This window comes from Sinocyclocheilus grahami, unplaced genomic scaffold (genome assembly GCF_001515645.1).
Source record: "Sinocyclocheilus grahami isolate Dianchi unplaced genomic scaffold, SAMN03320097.WGS_v1.1 scaffold56.1, whole genome shotgun sequence".
NCBI classification, from domain to species: Eukaryota; Metazoa; Chordata; class Actinopteri; order Cypriniformes; family Cyprinidae; genus Sinocyclocheilus; species Sinocyclocheilus grahami.
The window spans coordinates 1,764,295-1,782,797 of NW_015505235.1; the positions used below are offsets into that span (position 1 = coordinate 1,764,295).

The 18,503-nt window shown below is 37.3% G+C and overlaps 3 protein-coding genes across 4 annotated transcripts; all 3 read right to left on the reverse strand.

The window, feature by feature from the left end:
* Positions 1-3,122: 3,122 nt before the first annotated feature.
* LOC107583996 (probable polypeptide N-acetylgalactosaminyltransferase 8) lies at positions 3,123-10,597 on the reverse strand. Its single transcript, XM_016270392.1, has 11 exons — positions 10,405-10,597; positions 9,378-9,582; positions 9,139-9,305; positions 8,863-9,046; positions 8,214-8,411; positions 8,010-8,124; positions 7,276-7,461; positions 6,973-7,107; positions 6,781-6,876; positions 3,488-3,652; positions 3,123-3,389 (listed from the first exon to the last, which is right to left on the reverse strand). Exons 1-11 carry the CDS (start codon positions 10,595-10,597, stop codon positions 3,249-3,251), a joined length of 1,785 nt encoding a protein of 594 aa, XP_016125878.1. The 3' UTR covers positions 3,123-3,248.
* A 1,068-nt stretch (positions 10,598-11,665) lies between these two features.
* On the reverse strand, positions 11,666-14,418 carry LOC107583974 (RAD51-associated protein 1-like). Of its 2 annotated transcripts, XM_016270362.1 has the most exons (10): positions 14,006-14,418; positions 13,742-13,785; positions 13,521-13,662; positions 13,291-13,397; positions 13,131-13,208; positions 12,900-12,971; positions 12,630-12,758; positions 12,343-12,507; positions 12,124-12,261; positions 11,666-12,019 (listed from the first exon to the last, which is right to left on the reverse strand). In XM_016270362.1, the coding sequence occupies exons 1-10, from the start codon at positions 14,020-14,022 to the stop codon at positions 11,892-11,894; spliced, it is 1,020 nt and encodes a 339-aa protein (XP_016125848.1). In that variant the 5' UTR covers positions 14,023-14,418; the 3' UTR covers positions 11,666-11,891. The 2 variants fall into 2 exon arrangements, with proteins under 2 accessions (XP_016125848.1, XP_016125849.1); XM_016270363.1 differs by lacking the exon at positions 13,131-13,208.
* A 2,384-nt stretch (positions 14,419-16,802) lies between these two features.
* On the reverse strand, positions 16,803-18,365 carry fgf23 (fibroblast growth factor 23). Its single transcript, XM_016270378.1, has 3 exons — positions 18,125-18,365; positions 17,840-17,943; positions 16,803-17,260 (listed from the first exon to the last, which is right to left on the reverse strand). Exons 1-3 carry the CDS (start codon positions 18,363-18,365, stop codon positions 16,829-16,831), a joined length of 777 nt encoding a protein of 258 aa, XP_016125864.1. The 3' UTR covers positions 16,803-16,828.
* Positions 18,366-18,503: the final 138 nt, after the last annotated feature.

Genomic DNA, 18,503 nt, shown 5'->3' on the forward strand with positions numbered 1-18,503 from the left:
ATATTTAATCTGTATCTATCTGTATTTATGTTCTACTGTTAGTGTTATCTGTATGCACCAAGGGTCTGAGAGTAACGCAATTTCAATTCTCTGTGTGTATGTGCTGTACATGTGGAAGAATTGACAATAAAGCAGACTTGACTTGACTTACCTTAACACAGAATCGACCAGAGTCCAACGTTTATATTTTTTCGACGAATCTTTGAGTTAACATGTACTAAACATGAGTGGAATTTGCACCGCAGCGCCCCCACACCTTGATGCTCATGACAAGAATAGCATGTATAGTTATCTTTATTGAAGTGAATTAGGTTTAAATCGCCGTCATGCATGAATGAATGATATTTTTGCAATTTTACACATAATAATCCATGATGATCACATTACACAAAACTGAAATTGCACATCAAAATAATACATTGTCAATATTTTTTGAAACCCCCCCAAAAAATTCACAAATCACGTTTTCAGGGGAGCCCATGTCTTATTAAGGGAAGCCAAGCTCCCCCTAGCTCCCCCGTAGTTCGCACCCTATCTGCAGGGCTTTGCGGTTGAGAGCGGTGCAGTTCCCATACCAGGTGGTGATGCAGCCAGTCAGGATGCTCTCCACAGTGCAACTGTAGAACTGTCTGAGGATTTTTGAGCTCAGACCAAATTTCTTCAGTCGCCTGAGGAAGAAGAGACGCTGGTGGGCCTTCCTCACTACTGACTGTGTGTGAGTAGTCCAGGTGAGGTCCTCGGTGATGTGAAGTGGCCTAATGGTTAGAGAGTCGGACTCATAACCCAAAGGTTGTGGGTTCGAGTCTCGTACCGGCAGGGATTGTAGGTGGGGGGAGTGAATGTACAGCACTCTCTACCACCTTCAATACCACGACTGAGGTGCCCTTGAGCAAGGCACCGAACCCCCAATTGCTCCCTGGGCGCCGCAGCATAAATGGCTGCCCACTGCTCCGGGTGTGTGTTCACGGTTTGTGTGTGTTCACTGCTGTGTGTGTGCGCACTTTGGATGGGTAAATGCAGAGCACTAATTCCGAGTATGGGTCACCATACTTGGCCACATGTCACGTCACTTTCCTTTCCTTTTTATGCTTCAGTTACTATGCGTCAGCAATTATTGACAGTGAATGATTTCTTGTTAAGAAATTGAATAGGTCTAAGTGTAAGCTTTCATTAGAGCCCAAAATTATTTTATCAAATTTGAAACATTTTGCTTGGTAAGACTTTATTCTGTGATCCAAATGTATTTTCCAGCTAATAGCTCCCAGCTATAGTCATATGCAGGTATCTGTTTACAAAAAAAATGTAAGTGGCTTTTTTATTTTATTTTTCAGTGTGTTCAAAGTTCTATTACTCAATACCAATAAGACTTACAGTGATTCTGACTGCTGAGAAACACACCTCAGAGTGTCACCTTTCAAAAGAGACCAAAACCATGTACAGGTGCATCTCAATAAATTAGAATGTCGTGGAAAAGTTCATTTATTTCAGTAATTCAACTCAAATTGTGAAACTCGTGTATTAAATAAATTAAATGCACACAGACTGAAGTAGTTTAAGTCTTTGGTTCTTTTAATTGTGATGATTTTGGCTCACATTTAACTGAGACTATCAATGTGAGAACGTTCACAAAGAGTTTTATGGTTTTGAGTATTTACAATGACCTGCAGCACTGAAAACCTTCGTTAGAAAGAGATAACATTATTGAGAGTAGCTATTGTAAAATTGTTAATTTATAAAGAAACACTCTGGTTATGCAAATGAATCATGTATCCTGCAATTAACACCTGTCATTTTTTATTATTAAATAGGACCCAAATAAGTCGGCGCCAATAGCCTTGTGGTTAGTGCTTCGACATATAGCGCAACTGCGCTCACGACTAAACAAGTTTGATTCCCGTCTTGAGGTCCTTTGCCAATCCCCCTCCCCTCCCTCATCCTAGTACGTTCCTGTCGTGTCTCTACTGACTTATCTCAACAAAATGAATAAACACCCATAAAAAAATAGGACCCAAACTGGGAAAAGTCAAACATATTTTAAAATGCAAAACTTCAATGCAGATCATAAATTTAATGAAGACCCAAAACAAACAAACATTTCAAACTGAGGTCTCTACCAAACCTGACAGAATCAATACCTCAAGACTTCTAGAACTGGCCTTGAACATCCCGATTTTGAGCTCCCTGTCCAGATGTATTTGATCACGGAGGAAGGTATTATAGCCGTATTTCTGAAAGAGATCCTCAGCCTTCCTCCATTGCGTGAAGAGATTTGAGTTTGGGAACAGCTTCTTAGCTGGCTTCCTCTCATTTCTCACTTTGGGGCTTCTCTCTTCTGTTTTGTGTTCACCAAGTATTCAAAGTCTAAAACAACACTGCAGCAAAACTTATATCAGTAATTCACCCACTGCTATTAAATGAGACCCCAGTTTGTCCAGCTTGAGCAGAAGAGCGCTGTGTAACGAGAAGTTCTGCTGGACTTGGTAGAGCTGCTTCTCTTGCATTTAAAAATCAAGGTTTTTACAGAATAGCCACTTAAACTTTGAGCTTCATCACACTTAGCCATCATATGGTTTTAGAAGTCCCAGAAAACAACAGTCTGGACATTCCACTAAATATCTCCTTTTGTGTGAGGATGAGTAAATGATGAAAGAATCATTTTTGGTTGAACTATTGCTTTAATATACTTTGACATTCTGTGACAACATGCCCCATCCTCATTAGCTGTGGCTTTTAATTACTCAAGTTTTGTTTGATGTAGAGTAACCGCATATGTTTACATAAAACTGTACTTCTAAAAAACTGAAACGGACACTTATTTCCCTGCGTAGTATGTTGAAAAGGGGGTTTATAATTGATTTAATGAAGTACACTGTAAAAAAAATGTGTAGGCTAATATATGTTCTCTTGCTCTTTATCAAGGGTTCCCAAATTTTTTGTCAGCCAAACCCATTAGATGTAACATATTTACTTCAAATATCCACTGATATTTTCACCATTCTCTGATGCCAATTTAAATGTTTTATATTTGATTCTATTTGAACTGCAATAAGACATTATTATTATTCTCTTAATCCTCTTTGACTTTAAATTGTATTTTTACTTTCATCAGCCATATGATATTTGTGTTATTTTTTGGCACCTAATATTTTTCAGTTCATACATAGCTTCATTCACATTTTTACCACTAACTCTTTCTGTGATGTTTCTCTAGGATGCCATTTTCATATAAAATGATTACATATTGCATTTCATAAGTCCTGAACTACATTCTGTATGTTCCAGTGTTGGTTTCTGCAGTCCTGAAGAAAAATGTTCTTTTCATACTTTCCTGTCTGATCAGCGCTGATCTCCAGACAGCGTTTGGTTTCTCTGTTCTGTATGGCCTGTCCCTGAAAACAAACAAGAATATGATTTTTTTCCAAGCAATGTTTCGATTATAATATACCACAGTATCCTATCAATGTTTGGGGTGTAATTATTTGCTCACCTGTTTGAAATCCCAGTACATGTGTTTTGGTTTTTCAGTGTCTGAGCACCAGGACAGCTCTGGAAACTTGCTTGAGCCGGGATCAATTAGACAGCGGTTCCTATTGTTTTTAAGGGACTGAAGGGGATGTGCAAATATCTCACCTCGTGTCGTATGATAAAATATCTGTGTGATGAGAAACTGAAGTGTGTCAATTATTCCCCAAATACAGAGTTTAAAAATGCAGGGGAGGGGAGGGGAGGAGGTTACCTGAGATCCCATGAAATGACATGGATATAAAATGGGAGTGTTCTCCTCAAGTGGCCCCTTATCCAAACATAAACTTGTTTGCAGATCATTAATCAGCTGTTTTGACAGAAATAAGGACATCAAACCCTTCATCATTTTTCCTGTAGAACTGATCTCTCAGACTTTATTCATATTGAACTGTATGTCACTCACCACTCCATAAGCTAATAAATTCATGGGATTTAATTGAGGATAGACATTTTCCAGATACCATTTAAATGGCTTGCAATTTAGCCTTTCTCTCAGTTTCTTTCTCTCTGATACATCGCCAATATCTATCCCATGGTTCTGTGGGAAAAGTAGAGAACAGATACACAGGATCATTTGCAGATCATAAGAGCCAGAACAATTTAACATTTCGAACCTCGCTTCTCTCTTCTGTTTTGTGTTCACCAAGTATTCAAAGTCTAAAACAACACTGCAGCAAAACTTATATCAGTAATTCACCCACTGCTATTAAATGAGACCCCAGTTTGTCCAGCTTGAGCAGAAGAGCGCTGTGTAACGAGAAGTTCTGCTGGACTTGGTAGAGCTGCTTCTCTTGCATTTAAAAATCAAGGTTTTTACAGAATAGCCACTTAAACTTTGAGCTTCATCACACTTAGCCATCATATGGTTTTAGAAGTCCCAGAAAACAACAGTCTGGACATTCCACTAAATATCTCCTTTTGTGTGAGGATGAGTAAATGATGAAAGAATCATTTTTGGTTGAACTATTGCATTAATATACTTTGACATTCTGTGACAACATGCCCCATCCTCATTAGCTGTGGCTTTTAATTACTCAAGTTTTGTTTGAAGTAGAGTACCCGCATATGTTTACATAAAACTGTACTTCTAAAAAATTGAAACGGACATTTATTTCCCTGCGTAGTATGTTGAAAATGGGGTTTATAATTGATTTAATGAAGTACACTGTAAAAAAAAACGTGTAGGCTAATATATGTTCTCTTGCTCTTTATCAAGGGTTCCCAAATTTTTTGTCAGCTAAACCCATTAGATGTAACATATTTACTTCAAGTATCCACTGATATTTTCACCATTCTCTGATGCCAATTTAAATGTTTTATATTTGATTCTATTTGAACTGCAATAAGACATTATTATTATTCTCTTAATCCTCTTTGACTTTAAATTGTATTTTTACTTTCATCAGCCATATGATATTTGTGTTATTTTTTGGCACCTAATATTTTTCAGTTCATACATAGCTTCATTCACATTTTTACCACTAACTCTTTCTGTGATGTTTCTCTAGGATGCCATTTTCATATAAAATGATTACATATTGCATTTCATAAGTCCTGAACTACATTCTGTATGTTCCAGTGTTGGTTTCTGCAGTCCTGAAGAAAAATGTTCTTTTCATACTTTCCTGTCTGATCAGCGCTGATCTCCAGACAGCGTTTGGTTTCTCTGTTCTGTATGGCCTGTCCCTGAAAACAAACAAGAATATGATTTTTTTCCAAGCAATGTTTCGATTATAATATACCACAGTATCCTATCAATGTTTGGGGTGTAATTATTTGCTCACCTGTTTGAAATCCCAGTACATGTGTTTTGGTTTTTCAGTGTCTGAGCACCAGGACAGCTCTGGAAACTTGCTTGAGCCGGGATCAATTAGACAGCGGTTCCTATTGTTTTTAAGGGACTGAAGGGGATGTGCAAATATCTCACCTCGTGCCGTATGATAAAATATCTGTGTGATGAGAAACTGAAGTGTGTCAATTATTCCCCAAATACAGAGTTTAAAAATGCAGGGGAGGGGAGGGGAGGAGGTTACCTGAGATCCCATGAAATGACATGGATATAAAATGGGAGTGTTCTCCTCAAGTGGCCCCTTATCCAAACATAAACTTGTTTGCAGATCATTAATCAGCTGTTTTGACAGAAATAAGGACATCAAACCCTTCATCATTTTTCCTGTAGAACTGATCTCTCAGACTTTATTCATATTGAACTGTATGTCACTCACCACTCCATAAGCTAATAAATTCATGGGATTTAATTGAGGATAGACATTTTCCAGATACCATTTAAATGGCTTGCAATTTAGCCTTTCTCTCAGTTTCTTTCTCTCTGATACATCGCCAATATCTATCCCATGGTTCTGTGGGAAAAGTAGAGAACAGATACACAGGATCATTTGCAGATCATAAGAGCCAGAACAATTTAACATTTCGAACCTCTTGGTTCACTTTAGAGGTCTCAGACTGAATCTGAATCAACTGGCCTTGAAAATCCAGAATTTAAGAAAGTAACTTTTAATTACATTTACCTGTATAGGAAGACCCCAGGCGATGTTCACATTTATCTTGTATTCATCCATCCAAACTTCTGCCACTCTCAGGGCATTTCTCTTCATGACATTGCTAAGATCAGGCATGTAGGGTTTGTGTGCCCTCTCGATGTGAGCAATTTTTGAGCAGGGTACAATCTCTATACTTCCTCCACACAGCCACACCTGAGCCAAAACATGTGAAGGAAAAAGTCAACACTGTGCACTATGGCTACCAAATATACTATATTACATTGGTAATAACTGACAGCTGTTGTTCAATTATTGAAAAAGAAAAAAAAAAAGAACAACTGAGTTTGTAATGCAGCCAAGAGGTAAAGCAGCCGTTACACATGAGATGTGCATTTTTCAGCTTGTACCACAGTTACAAAAAATCAGGAAGACATTGTTCAGATATTTCAGGACAGGTTTTTGTCCTTTTGTCAAATTGTTTTTATTTATTGTTATCGTCATATTTGTTTGTTTGGTCAATGTCTTTAGGGGTTGGTTTTTCAGTGTCTGAGCACCAGGACAGCTCTGGAAACTTGCCTGAGCCGGGATCAATTAGACAGCGGTTCCTATTGTTTTTAAGGGACTGAAGGGGATGTGCAAATATCTCACCTCGTGTCGTATGATAAAATATCTGTGTGATGAGAAACTGAAGTGTGTCAATTATTCCCCAAATACAGAGTTTAAAAATGCAGGGGAGGGGAGGGGAGGAGGTTACCTGAGATCCCATGAAATGACATGGATATAAAATGGGAGTGTTCTCCTCAAGTGGCCCCTTATCCAAACATAAACTTGTTTGCAGATCATTAATCAGCTGTTTTGACAGAAATAAGGACATCAAACCCTTCATCATTTTTCCTGTAGAACTGATCTCTCAGACTTTATTCATATTGAACTGTATGTCACTCACCACTCCATAAGCTAATAAATTCATGGGATTTAATTGAGGATAGACATTTTCCAGATACCATTTAAATGGCTTGCAATTTAGCCTTTCTCTCAGTTTCTTTCTCTCTGATACATCGCCAATATCTATCCCATGGTTCTGTGGGAAAAGTAGAGAACAGATACACAGGATCATTTGCAGATCATAAGAGCCAGAACAATTTAACATTTCGAACCTCTTGGTTCACTTTAGAGGTCTCAGACTGAATCTGAATCAACTGGCCTTGAAAATCCAGAATTTAAGAAAGTAACTTTTAATTACATTTACCTGTATAGGAAGACCCCAGGCGATGTTCACATTTATCTTGTATTCATCCATCCAAACTTCTGCCACTCTCAGGGCATTTCTCTTCATGACATTGCTAAGATCAGGCATGTAGGGTTTGTGTGCCCTCTCGATGTGAGCAATTTTTGAGCAGGGTACAATCTCTATACTTCCTCCACACAGCCACACCTGAGCCAAAACATGTGAAGGAAAAAGTCAACACTGTGCACTATGGCTACCAAATATACTATATTACATTGGTAATAACTGACAGCTGTTGTTCAATTATTGAAAAAGAAAAAAAAAAAGAACAACTGAGTTTGTAATGCAGCCAAGAGGTAAAGCAGCCGTTACACATGAGATGTGCATTTTTCAGCTTGTACCACAGTTACAAAAAATCAGGAAGACATTGTTCAGATATTTCAGGACAGGTTTTTGTCCTTTTGTCAAATTGTTTTTATTTATTGTTATCGTCATATTTGTTTGTTTGGTCAATGTCTTTAGGGGTTTTTTGATCATTTGCTGTTGTAGGCAGTAAGGACCTTTGAAATAACTGAAAGAAATAACTTGGCGAAGTGAACTGTAATGCGGTCTACAGACCTGGAACTACTTCATAAGCTGTGCGTTTATTGAAATAATAATCAATCAATCAATACCAAGCATTCAACAGCCCAGTGGTATAATTAGAGTTTAATATAGTATCATTTAGGAGAATGATCAACACGTTTGTGAATTACCCGTATTCCTAATTCAACATTTTCTCCTCCGTACACCTCCATCCCTCCGTCCAGAGTCCCAATCTCACCAAAGAACAGACGATCAATCACGAGTATTCCCATAACAGAGGGACTCCTGGAGAACAGGCAGAGCAGAAGGATCTTTTACGCTCTCATTTGGGGTGGATTCCATTATAAAATATTAAACCAACAACACACACTCACTTTCCTGGCTGTGAAGGGTCTTTTTGATCGTACCACTTCTGTGGGAATCCCACGTACATGCACCAGAGAGCCCAGTCAAAACCATGAGCAGAGGCGAAATATTTTGTCACTTGCAAGTCGTAGTAATTGACTTTATCAAACACAGGGCTCAGGACCAGCGTACGGTCAGACTGGATACGTGCAAGCAGAGGCTCCGCCCTAAAAGAGAGAGAGTACTTGAGAAACATTACATACACCTTAATACCAATAAACCAGTTTTGATTGTAGTTTAAAAAATAAATAAAGGTGGAGCATGATTATCAGCTAACTGAGCAAATGTTTAGGTTACTGACAGACAATGAAACAGTTTCACACTTTAAGTTGAAGTACTAAAATACTTAAACTAAATTCAGTATAAATAGAAATATTGCAAAAATGAATAAAAATGACAAAACATATCAAAATTATTAAATCTTGAAATTAAAATGAAAACTTTTAAAATAAATGCTAATTAAAAATATTAATAAATACTACAATAGCATATAAATAATACTCAAACAACACTGCTTCGCACCAGTTATGCATATTGTTTTAAGACAGAGAATCTCATATAGCTGAACAAATATTTAATTTATTGCCAAATACTGAAGTCAACTGAGCAGTTTCACACCATTTGACATGGACCTCAATGTGGGCGTCCAAAATGGCAACCACATCCCCAGTGGCAGCCTTCCACCCTGAGATTCTGGCCTGGGAAAGTCCTTTCTGCTCTGAATGGGTCACCATCTTCACCAGGCCTGGGTGCTTCTCATTGATGGAGCTGATATAAACATGTAGCTGTGTTTTCAGGTCTTCTGCAGAAGAGATACAGACAGAATTAATAGCTCATTTTGTGCACAATATGCATCTGAGACGAGGGTTGGATGGGGTTTTGAGAGAAACAAACCATTTGTGCTGTGGTCGTCCACCAGTATGATCTCTTTGAGCAGGTGGGCTGGAGTTCTGTTGATGATGCTGCAAATGGCTCTTTGAATGACAGACAGGGCCTCATCCAGATAAATCAGCACCACGCTGAGGGTGGGCAGATTGTGGGGGTATTCACGGCCAATGCATCTACAGAAATAGATGAATGCATCAAGACAGATGTTGAATTTCAGAGCATGTCCATCAACCGCTGAAACTCACCTGTGGTCTCGAGTGTCTGGCAGCTCCCGGTCCAGAGGCAACTGGTCACTGAGGAAGGCATTATAGCCGTATTTCTGAAAGAGCTCCTCAGCCTTCCTCTGGTCATCCTCAGAAAGTTCAACAGTCCATTGCTTGAAGAGGTATGAGTTTGGGAACAGCTTCTTAGCTGGCTTCTTCCCATTTCTCACTTTAAGGCTTTTCTCTTCTGCAAAAATGTTTTAATTTTAAACATCACTGTGGACAAGAATCGCTTCAAATGAATACAAAGCCACCAAAACAGTGATTTAAATGCACATGTAAAACTTAAGGTGCACTCATTTTTCTAAAATTTTGAATAGTACTCTTGAAAAATGTTTTTAAAAAGATATTTAAAAATACATTCAAAAAAGTGATATCAGTAGTCTAGCAACAGCTGTAATTTCCAGGGAGTGAGTTGGCAGACAGGTTGAGATTACATGACCAGATAAAAACTACTCGCTTTATCTTCATAGTGAATGAAACGTTCAACATTTGCATCGCTCACTGAAGGCTTTTGCACGGTTATTCATATCAAAGAAAGAGCAAGTTATTTACTTCTGTAGAACGAAAAAGAGAATATTTTGAAGACTGTTCACTCTATGCCAGAGAAGATCCATTTTAGGTTATTTTATTTTCCTAATGCAAAAAATGCATTTCTATAATCTAAAGAATGTTTTTCCACTATAAAGAATCTTTTGTGCAATGAAAAGGCTCCGTGGATAAATGTTCTTGCACCATTGATACCAATAAAGAACTTTTAATTTTAAGATTGTTGCCAACCTAACAGTTATTTACTTCTGTTGTATGGACCCAAAAATTGTCAAGGTTTTTTCAAAATTATGGTTCACAGAAAAAAGTTGATGGAACAGAAAAATGATGAACCATAAGAAAATAAATATGGTCAATTATGATTTCATGACAATTTTAAAGTTTGCTTAAAGAGTAAAACAACTTTTGTTGTTGTTTTTAAATCCAATTCAACTGCTAAAAAGATTTTACATCAACTCACCCACTGCTATTAAATGAGCCTCCAGTTTGTCCAGCTTGGTAAGAAGAAGTGCGCTGTGTAACGATAAGTTCTGTTGGACTTGGTGGAGCTGCTTCTCTTGAGTTTGGATTTCCCACTTGACAGAGCTCATATAGAGAAACACCACAGCAACAGACAGGACTGGAAACAAAGTCTTCACACAGCTTATTCTCATGATGATCAGAACAGCAAAGGTCACAGAAGGAGTTGCTTTCTAGATGTTTTCCGTCTTCAGGTGTTACTCTGTGAGGCTGGTACTGGTTCACATTGTACGCTTCAAGCATTTGTGAAACTAATGCTTGCTGAGTGTTTGTGATACTAATGCTGGTCACATTAATCAATATTGGGAGGGAGAAAACCAGGACACTGAATCCTGGTTAAACACTGGGTACGACTTTTCAGTCCATCAACATAACAACAATCAATATAAACCAAAACAGGTCTGTAGATTTTCGACTGCAGGCTGAATAGAACTATAAAAATGATAAATTATAAATAAAGTTGCTGAAATATCCAATTGATATAAAAATGTTCAAATGTAAACATTAAAACATGGAAATTGGTTTTAAAATGTTAACATTAAAGTTGATCATATCATGTTCATTTATGAATTACAGGTGACACTTGTTATACCAATAATTACTGTATGTAATAAAAATGGTTTAAAAAATTTAATAAACAAGTTACACAGGCCATTTAACATAAGATTTTTGTTTGCAGTTACTCTGAAAACGAAGTGCTGGTGAACTGGTTTTCAGCTTTATTTGCATAGTGCTTTCACAATACATATTTTTCAAAAGTAGCTTTACAAAAACTAAGCTCCACCCCAGATGACTGTGGCGAGGAAAATCTCCTCTTGTTCTCCTCTCCTCCACACATGCTTCTTTTTAACCACTAGAGGGAGGCATCGCTTGAGCATTAACTGAGGGAGTACATCCTATGCTTGAAAGGGACTTTGATGCAACACATTAACTTGGAGCAAATATAAGATGTTTTCACTACCTAAATGCAAAGTGGTTCATATTTTATTAGATTACAAAACATCTTTGCTTAACTCTTATGTTGTGTTCTGATCACTTTTCCCAAAAATGCTAGTTAATGTTTATTGTATTGGACTAAAACTTAATGACTTTGCTCACACAGGGTGTAACAACTTCCTAATTTTTAAAAAATTTTTTTTTTACTTTTTTCGTAGAAAAACTGATTTTAGCATATTTAGCATATCTTTATTAATCAAAAAGTGCATATTTACAAAGCTAAACCACACCATAAAAAGACATTAAAAATATTTAAAGCACAACAAAAAACATATTACTACATATTATTGTAAGCGAGGGATGAAAGGTCTTAAATTCTGGACAAATTTCAGTAAAAAAATATCCATTCCTTCTTACCATTTTTTTCCTGCCCCATGCACTACGAGTTCCCAGAAAGTCATTGTAAAGCTTTCGAATTTAAAACAAGTCTGTTTAGTTCGCAGCAGCATTAGGGTGAAGGGGTTTGACTCGAACCATACGGGAAAGTCCTAAACGCAACCCCTGTCCTGGAGACTTCACATGTGCATTCTGAGACGCACCAAGACTCCGGCCAAGCAGACCTGGAGATGGAGTTAGAAAGTTTACAAAAGGACACTTTTCTGTTGTGGGCTGTTCTGCTGAAAATTCACAACTGCACAGTGATGATTTGAGCCTTTAGTCTCACCAGGGGGATTCCACTTAGGCAGTCTGGCTCCTGCAGGACTGGAGCAGACTGCAGGTTTAGAGAAAAGCGGAGTAGTGGGCGTCTTCTTCAGTCCAGACACAGGAGCAGCAGGACTCCGACAGATCGCTGGGCTGGGAGCTGTCAGACAAAGAGAAATGTTAGCGTAGTTGATATGGTCTTTTACCAGACTGTAAAATTTTAAAACAGAAAAAAATGTACCTGAGCCTTTGGCTTTTGAGGCTTTCGTTGGCTTTTTGTCTTTCTTTTCTGTCTTGTTCTTTGCAGCTGGTGGGGCCTTTTTTTCTGTCTTCTGTTTCTTTTTCACAGTGAATGTCTCGTCTTCGCTCTCATCTTCTTCCGTAAAGTCTGCATCACTTTCTGAATCTGCAACAGGAACAAGCTTAAACATGGCTACATTTCGTATCTGAAGTATTAAGCTTCATCATGTAAACACTGAAAACAGTCCAGCCCCATAATAACTATGAGCGCGAAGGTCCTCAGATTACCTGCTGTGTTCTGAGGCTGGTAGTCCTCATCGTCTCTGTTGTCCTTCAGTGGTTTTCTCTGCTCCTCTGAGGTTTCCTTCTGTTTAGAAACACTGGTAGGGGAGGCATCTATGCTGATCAGATTCAGCCCTGAAAACAGAACAGTAATAAACACAGAAATCACATATTGTAACATAACGTAATATTCATAAAACTCTTGTTTGTTTTTTATATCAGCTTAATAGTGTTCTCAAAAAATGTCACATTTCAAAGTCAGAATTTTGTAGTTACCTAAACTTCTGCCATCAATGCTACAACTGGACAGCACAGGAGGAGAATCTGGACGAGGCTGATCTTCGCTGACTGTACAAAATCAAGGGAGTTTTGTTTTGTTTAGAGGTTTTTGCATGCAAATATGTCAAATAAAGTCCATAAATATGTACTTAGAATCTGTAAAAATAGTCAAAGAAAAAATAATCAGTTTGTGACCCTGTAAAAAGCTAAATAATTATTCATTATTACCTAAACGGCTGCCCTCAGCGCTGCAGTGTACTAGAATAGGTGGTGAACACTGAGGAGGCTGAGAACGGTCATGTTCATCTGCAGTAAATAACAGTAAGATATAGCTTTTCACTTCCTGAATGAACTCCATGATGCTTTATTATAGTAGTAGTACATTCACCTGTTTTGGTTGTAGGCTCTCCATCTTGTGTTCTTGAAGAGTCCAGCAATGATAATGATAGAGCGGTCTCCAAATCGCTTTCATAAAGTGTGTTCTCCAGAGACGCCCTTAAACAACACAATGGCGCCATTACATATTTGTATACACAGTGGTCCATGTGGAGATACTATAATTATTAGTAATAAAATGTGTTTTAAGACCCCAAAAAAAGTCAAATAGTTTTTTGTAACCTCTTCCTGCTTCCTGAGCTGGTGAGATCAACAACTTCCTTTGGAGAGGCACTTGTAGTTTTGAGGTTTCTCTCAGAATCAGGGTCTTTTATGGCCGTTCGAGCTTTTTTGGGAGGAGGTTTTACACAGGCAAAATCCTCATCTGTCAGATAAATCGTGTAAACATGTTTATAGGTCTAACTAGCTTTAGTTCTGAGCATTTTGAAGTAATAATGTCTCACCATCATCGTCTTGGAAGTCTGTGTAGTTGACAGCGTTCTTATTCCTGATGACAGGTAACGTTAACGTTAGAAAACAGATTACATCAAACAAGACACTGATATTCCACATGTCTGAAATCACGGTGATTGTTTATGAAAATATCAGAACATTAAATGCCAAAGACAAACAACTGTCAGATACAACAACAAGCACATACAGAAAGTGACATGACAACCATAATCTAAGGTATATTTGAGAAAGAAAGAAAAAACATTCATACGAACCTGGATGGTCGGTCCATTCTTTAGATCAAAAAGTGAAACTAAAATGTCACGTTATGCCCCGTGAATATATTCAAACACTGACACCACCGCTGTTTTAACGTTTTGTAGCTACTGAACGTTATGCTGCAAAACAACCCGCAATCAAGATAACTGTATGTTTAAAAACATAATGGTCAATTAGAAAGTCTGTCGTTGTGTCCTAAGTTTTATATGCATGTTGTTTTGGTGCGAGGTGATTCTCACTCACGCAACCCGCCTGAAAACAAACGACGGAAATCTATCTGAATACACCAATTTGCAATTCAATACAATCTTTTCTATCGTTGTGACTCCAGTTTTACACTAGGTAATTGATCACATATAGTAATATTTCTCTAATTACTATATGCGTGTTAAACTTCGACGAAACTTCTTCTACCTGGTACAAGCTTTTTGTGCGTTTTATAGAAATCTCGAATCTGCGGATGCGGTTCTGATTGGCTAAGCGAGGACGCGGGAATACGTCACACTATATGTTTTCATTTATAAATTAAAATATTTAGTTTTATGTTGGTACACCGATGTAAATAGTTGTTAGTTATTTCTGTAAACATTTTCTGTCCATTTTCTTAATCGTGTTTTTCTAACAATATACACTTAAGTGGTTAAGAAATACTTAGAATAATACTTTGGCATAAATAAATAAATAGCTAAATAAATAAATAAAATGTAGGAGGTAATGAAAAATATAGTCTTTTGAAATATTATAAACAGATTGATTTTTTTCTTCTTATTGCAAGACCTATAAGCTAAATCAAACTACGTTAACATTTGACATGAGAAACTGTAAATTGTATTTAACATTTTGCCAATGTTACAAGAATATCAGATTCACTCTAGGCAAGACACCAGCACTGGGAAATGTTGAGGTTTTGGGCTTTGCTTCCATAACATGATTTTTTTTTCAGACTAATTGAATATGAACTCATTCAAAATTGATAATTTAACGGTTTGTTACATAATATTTGCATTTGTTATTTGTATTTCAATTGCAGTGAATATCTTTAAATGCCATTTTCTCACAAATCCTCTTCTCGCCTTTCTTTATTCTGGGTGTTTTTACAGAGGAGTTTGTTTGTAGGCTATTTCACCTGATTTATTTAACAGTTTTCGATTTTGATTTATGGTGTGATAAGAAGAGATATCCTTACACCCTAAAACTATGTAAAAACTCTTAACTCTAATAAGAAAAAATGGCTTTGAACCTGATTTTATCCCATTTTTTCTTTTTCTTTTGGAAATGTGTGCAGATTTAATAAGACAATGCATACAGTGTTGGGAAGGTTACTTTGCAAATGTAGTAACACAGATCACAAGTTACCCTATTTAAACGTAATAAGTAGTGTAACTATTTCATTTTATTAAAGCAATGTAACTGATTACATCTGATTACTCTTTGATTAGTTTTCTATTTGTAACGAATGTTTTCAACTTTTAATCAGTTAATCAACTCTCAGACAGGTTGTAGCCTAAAGCTTTCAGTGGCAATGTGGACTGATGTAACTAGATGTGGTCCGCTGCAGATTTAAACAAGAGAACTAATTAAAAGCATCAGAATAGCATGGCTTCACTAGTCTGCCTTTTAGTGGCAGAAGGCATCATGCACATCAAAATCAGGCAAAGCAACAAATTAGTATTCTTCAACATATCCTTACAGAACATATTCAGATGGAACTCACTTTAATTTAATTACACTTTTTTCCCCGCACACTGTAACTGTAATGGATTAGTTATTTTGTTATTAAATTATATAACACTGTTAAATGTAACTATAGTTACTATGTTTTGCCTTAATTCAAAACATAATCCTCAAATCATCTAAGTGCAAATCTCTATCTTATATAGCGTAAACAGGTCATAGTGTAACTTAAATGTTGGCTCTCTTTAAGGCCCTTCATCCAAAAATAGCCAAAGTGCAGCCTTTGACATTGGAAACAACACAGAATGTGGAAAGGTTTATTCTTAGAGACTCAGAGACTGCGCAGATTGATCTTTCAGACTGATTCAGTGTTCATTATTCACCTCTAATGGTGGGAAAGTCAATGTTAAACCAGTTACATTTCCAATGAGGAGTCCAGCAACCAACAAGTGACAAACAGATGATTTTGAATCAACTTACTGTACCTTTTTTAGGTTTACTGAAGACAAAGGCACAAATAAATAAAAGAACACATTTTCTTTAATCAGGAAACAAAATGTTATTTATTTAAAATGAGTATAACATTTCACTGCACATCTAACCCTTAAAGCAAACATATAAATACCACAAATAAAACATATGTAATTCATTAAATAAATAAATACTTTCTTTGTTTGACAATTGTTGTCCACAGGTGGTGTCCAGCACCAAAGACAAATTCATGGTGGCAGGTGAAAAAAACTAGTACAAAAAACTAAGTAGGTTTTGGTTTTTCAGGTTTGGTGAGATGGAGATACACAACAGCATAAATAATCTGTAGATTTCTACTTTTAAAAATAAAGGTTCTTTATTAGCATTGATGGTTCCATGAACTGTCATGGGACCTTTATATCGCACAAAGGTTTTTTACAGTGAAAAAAAAATGTTCTTCATACTAAGAAAAAAAATCTGTTAGCCTATTTTTGGAAACCAAAATTGGTCCTTGGCATCATTGCAAGAAACCTTTATTTTTAAGAGCGTACATGTGAAGTTGGTTTGAAATATATGTCCTTAAAAACACTTATTTATGATGAAAATATTATGGTGCCATACTCTAACGTTGGCGCATCGACTTTCAACAGTCACGCCATGGAGGATCTGTAACTTTATCCGACAACTGCTGAAATCCGGGGACTGCCGGGGCTCGTGTCGTGAAGAAGATCCCACGGGTCATCATCGGAAGGAGAAACCAGGGTTTCCCTCGAGATGTTTTGACCCTCTGACGGCTCAAAGTCTAAGTCCCCATCGTCCTCTTGAGCAGCTCTGGAGTCTGACGCCTCTGCGTACCGGAGCGCGTTCAGCGGGTCTGATGGATTCACCTGTCGGTTTCTCCTCTCCCGGTGCTGCAGGCGCTCCAGTGGAACAGTGTTCTTCTCTGATAAGAAGAGAGAGGACTGAGGGAGGTTCTGTCCCGCTATGAACACCTGTTTCGCCCCGTCCAGGTTAAGCAGTATGCCATGCTTGGTGGAGTAATACACGTCACGATGGTTTTCCAAAAGTTTGTGGTGAAAAAGACAGTCTTCCTTACTGCAAACAGTCTAAAGACATAAAAACATACAAATAGTTAAATAATTATTCAAACTTATTTCAAGCTTCATAGCTACATTTTCTTGCGCTTTCACCTACTGTAGAAAAAAAAATCTGTAAAAATAGTAGAAAAAAATTAGAATGAACTTTTATTTATAGTAAAATAAATAAATAAATAAATAAAAACGTAGGCTATATTTTATTATCTGATATAGGCTAATGATACTATAGTTAAAAAAAACTTGTTAACCAATTAAGAAGTTTTTAGCGTTTTAAAAATGTTTAACGTTAAAATGCGAACATTATTGGCTATAACCTTTGTAGATAGGCTATTATACTGTACATCTGGTGACCTGCAATTGCTAGAGCTATTTCTACTTTATCTAACCCATAATATTTAAATTCTTTGCATAAATTAATGTATTTAGGTTTATTCTGTGACACTAAATAGCATTTGAATAAAACCAGTTAAATTCAATGTTACCATTTTTAGATTCCATACCAACCGCACTTATATAACTGTATTTATATTAATAATATAATAATAGATTACTTTTTATAGCTTGTTTTTAATTAGTTTGAATACTTACAGATGTGAAAAGAGTTCCTCCTGCGTCCATACATAAAAATCGGTTACTTTTCACTCCAAATATTGCCAGACGGTCTCTGCTCTCTGCTTTCAATAAAATGACACCTGTTGAATGCAGAATACGAAGAGGAATAAGAAGGACATTATTTCATAGATAAAACAATGAGAAATACATAGGCTATATAAAACAACAATTATTCATGATTCATAGACTGATTTTTATGTTACTGGCCTAATATCCTAAATATGGATATTATGCTGATCAAAAACAGGATATGCCACTCACTGTAGGACCCCCGGTTTGTAGTTTTGCGCACATGTCCATTCGGGCTGATCTCCAAGTAGAAGTTGTTTAAGTCCGAGGTGGTCTGAAGATGGATGTACCTCCGCGGGTTCCCCCAGCTGGAGCCCAGGACGGGAGAGGGGTTAGGGGCAGCATCCGTAGATCGGAATCCCTGGAGAGCCGTGATCCACAGCGCAAGGACGGAGGAGCGCAGCATGTGCAGTTTGGAAAGTGCGCAACGCATCTTCACGAAGCGCAAAACCAGTGTGCAGAGCTGAAGGAGTTGTGATGCGTAAAAGTTTGGGAGCGCGGCTATTTAAACGCATCCTGTGCCACTCCTTTACGCAACACTCGCCCGCAGAGCCAGAGGATGTGAGGAGGC

Coding starts and splice junctions, on each gene's coding strand:
- fgf23 (XM_016270378.1), bottom strand. CDS start 18,365: ATGCGTTGCGCACTTTCCAAACTGCACATGCTGCGCTCCTCCGTCCTT. Junction 17,944..18,124: donor TACAAACCGGGGGTCCTACA/GTGAGTGGCATA, acceptor TGCATTCAACAG/GTGTCATTTTATTGAAAGCA. Junction 17,261..17,839: donor GAGGAACTCTTTTCACATCT/GTAAGTATTCAA, acceptor TTATGTCTTTAG/ACTGTTTGCAGTAAGGAAGA.
- LOC107583974 (XM_016270362.1), bottom strand. Junction 12,759..12,899: donor CATTGATGGCAGAAGTTTAG/GTAACTACAAAA, acceptor TTCTGTTTTCAG/GGCTGAATCTGATCAGCATA. Junction 12,508..12,629: donor CCAGCCTCAGAACACAGCAG/GTAATCTGAGGA, acceptor TTCCTGTTGCAG/ATTCAGAAAGTGATGCAGAC.
- LOC107583996 (XM_016270392.1), bottom strand. CDS start 10,597: ATGAGAATAAGCTGTGTGAAGACTTTGTTTCCAGTCCTGTCTGTTGCT. Junction 9,306..9,377: donor CCAGACACTCGAGACCACAG/GTGAGTTTCAGC, acceptor CTATTTCTGTAG/ATGCATTGGCCGTGAATACC. Junction 9,047..9,138: donor GGACGACCACAGCACAAATG/GTTTGTTTCTCT, acceptor TCTCTTCTGCAG/AAGACCTGAAAACACAGCTA.